Source organism: Lepus europaeus, chromosome 10 (assembly GCF_033115175.1).
Source record: "Lepus europaeus isolate LE1 chromosome 10, mLepTim1.pri, whole genome shotgun sequence".
NCBI classification, from domain to species: Eukaryota; Metazoa; Chordata; class Mammalia; order Lagomorpha; family Leporidae; genus Lepus; species Lepus europaeus.
In genome coordinates this window covers 65,178,410-65,180,966 of record NC_084836.1, presented here as the reverse complement: position 1 = coordinate 65,180,966, position 2,557 = coordinate 65,178,410, and the positions used below count along the sequence as shown (strand labels likewise).

General features: G+C 48.1%; 1 protein-coding gene across 1 annotated transcript; it reads left to right on the top strand.

Annotated features, from left to right (window-relative positions):
- Window positions 1-972, top strand: LOC133767679 (olfactory receptor 6C4-like). The gene has a single exon (XM_062202112.1). It carries the CDS (start codon window positions 43-45, stop codon window positions 970-972), a length of 930 nt encoding a protein of 309 aa, XP_062058096.1. The 5' UTR covers window positions 1-42.
- The last annotated feature ends 1,585 nt before the right edge of the window (window positions 973-2,557 follow it).

Below are 2,557 nucleotides of genomic sequence, written 5' to 3'. Positions count from 1 at the left end.
CACTTTTCTCTTCCTCAGCTTCACAACCAGCCAGCGTCAGCGATGAGAAACAACACTTTGAGTGAATTCATCCTGCTGGGGCTCACAGACACCCCAGAGATTCAGATGGTCATGTTCATATTTCTCTTCCTTGCCTACGTCTTCAGCATCATTGGAAACCTCTTCATCATTGTCCTCACGCTCCTGGACTCCCGCCTCCAGACACCCATGTATTTCTTCCTCAGGAATTTCTCTTTCCTGGAAATTTCTTTCACAACCACTTTTACGCCTAGGCTGCTGTTCAGTATCTCAACGGGAAATAAGACCATCAGCTTTGCTGGGTGCTTCACTCAGTACTTTTTTGCCATTTTCATCGGGGCCACTGAGTATTACCTGCTGGCCGCCATGTCCTACGACCGCTATGTGGCCATCTGCAGACCTCTGCACTACACGGCCATCATGAGCCCCAGGGTCTGTGTCCAGTTGGTTCTCTGCTCTTGGCTAGGGGGATTCCTCATCATCTTATGCCCAATCATCCTCACCAGTCAGCTGGATTTCTGTGCATCCAATAGGCTCAATCACCATTTTTGTGACTATGGTCCCCTCATAGAGATAGCCTGCTCAGATACAAGTCTCCTGGAGCTGATTGACTTGATCTTAGCCATCGTGACCTTGGAGGTCACGCTGGTGCTGGTCATTATCTCCTACACACACATCATCAGGACCATTCTAAAGATCCCGTCTGCCCAGCATAGGAAAAAGGCCTTTTCCACCTGCTCTTCCCACATGATTGTCATCTCCCTGTCTTACGGAAGCTGCATCTTCATGTACATAAAACCCTCAGCAAAAGAAGGAGTTGCCTTCAACAAGGGGGTGTCTGTGCTCAATACCTCGGTTGCTCCTCTGCTGAACCCGTTCATTTACACCCTAAGGAACAAACAAGTAATACAAGCCTTCAAGGATGTAGTCAGAAAAGCAGCAAAACTTCATTAGTTTTAATGGGCTCTGAATAAATGGAAATTTTGAGTGATGGTCATGAAGCTGCTCCAACGGACACGTGAGCTTCTGATCTGTTCTTTCGTTCGAGAACTTCTCAGATAAATGGAATGTGAGCTCATGTCAAAACTTTGTTTCGAATTTGCTGCGAAGGAGGGCATTTGCATAGTAGCTAAGACGATCACTCAGATGCCTCGGTCCCCCATTAGAGTGTATGTTTGATTTGTGGTCCTGGCTCCTGAGTCCACATTCCTGCTGACACAGAACCTGGGAATAAGCAGTGATGCCTCAGATGATTGGGTTCCTGCCACCCACATGGGCAGCCAGATTGAATTCCCTCCTCCTGGCTTCTGCCCTGCCCACCCCCCTCCCACAGCAGTTGTGGGCATTTGAGGAGTAAACCAGCATGGAAGAGTTCCTTCTCAGGGGCTGGCGCCATGGCACACAAGGTTAATCCTCCGCCTGCAGCAACGTCATCCCATATGAGCACCGGTTCTAGTCCCAGTTGCTCCTCTTCTGGTCCAATAGCTGTGGTCTGGGATAGCAGTGGCAGATGGCCCAAGTCCTTGGGCCCCTGCACCCACGTGGGAGACTCTGAGGAAGCTCCTGGCTCCTGGCTTCAAATCAGCGCAGCTCCGGCTGTTGCGGCCATTTGGGGAGTGAGCCAAAGGAGGGAAGACCTTTCTCCCTGTATCTCTCCCTCTCACTGTCTGTAATTCTGTCAAATAAATAAATAAAATCTTTAAAAACAAGAGTTCCTTCTCTGTATCTGTGTTTGGGTGTGGATGTGGGGGTGTGTGTCTGTCTGTCTTCCTGACTCTAGAAAAAAAAATTCTGACAATAGAAATGTATCAAAAGGCAGCCAGTGGGGCTGGTGCTGTGGTGTAGTGAACAAAGCCACTGCCCGCAGTGCCAACATCCAATATGTGCGCCAGTTCAAGTCCCAGCTGCTCCACTTCCAATCCAGCTCTCTGCTATGGCCTCAGAAAGCAGAAGATGGCCCATGTTCTTGGGCCCCTGCACCCATGTGGGAGGCCCGCAAGAAGCTCCTGGCTCCTGGCTTCGGATTGGTGCAGCTCCAGCCTTTGCAGCCATTTGGGGAGTGAACCAGCAGATGGAAGACCTCTCCCCCCTCCCCTGTAACTCTGCCCTTCAAATAAATAAATATATCTTTTAATAAACATATATTTATTTTAGTGCAAAAAATTTTTAAATCACTCATATGAGGGATCTTCAAAAACTCAAGGAAAATGTGTATTTTGGAAAAACTGCATGGATTTCAAAAAGAATTGGCACCAAGATCAACATCTTTTAATTCCATTTTTGCATGAACTTTTTGAAGTCCACACGTGTAACTGACTCTACAGAAACACAACAGAGGGGTAAACTGTGTGTTATAGGGGCCAGGAGGAAGAGGCTAATCTAGCCAGATCCTGAAGAATAAACAAGTATTTCCCAGCTCTCAGGAGGACTGGGGAGGGAAGCAGAGGATTATCTGTAGGAGAAGGGAAAGAATAAAAGAAAGGTGGAGACAGGATGGGTATCTGGCCTGTGGTTAAGCCACCAGTTTGGACGCTTGCAT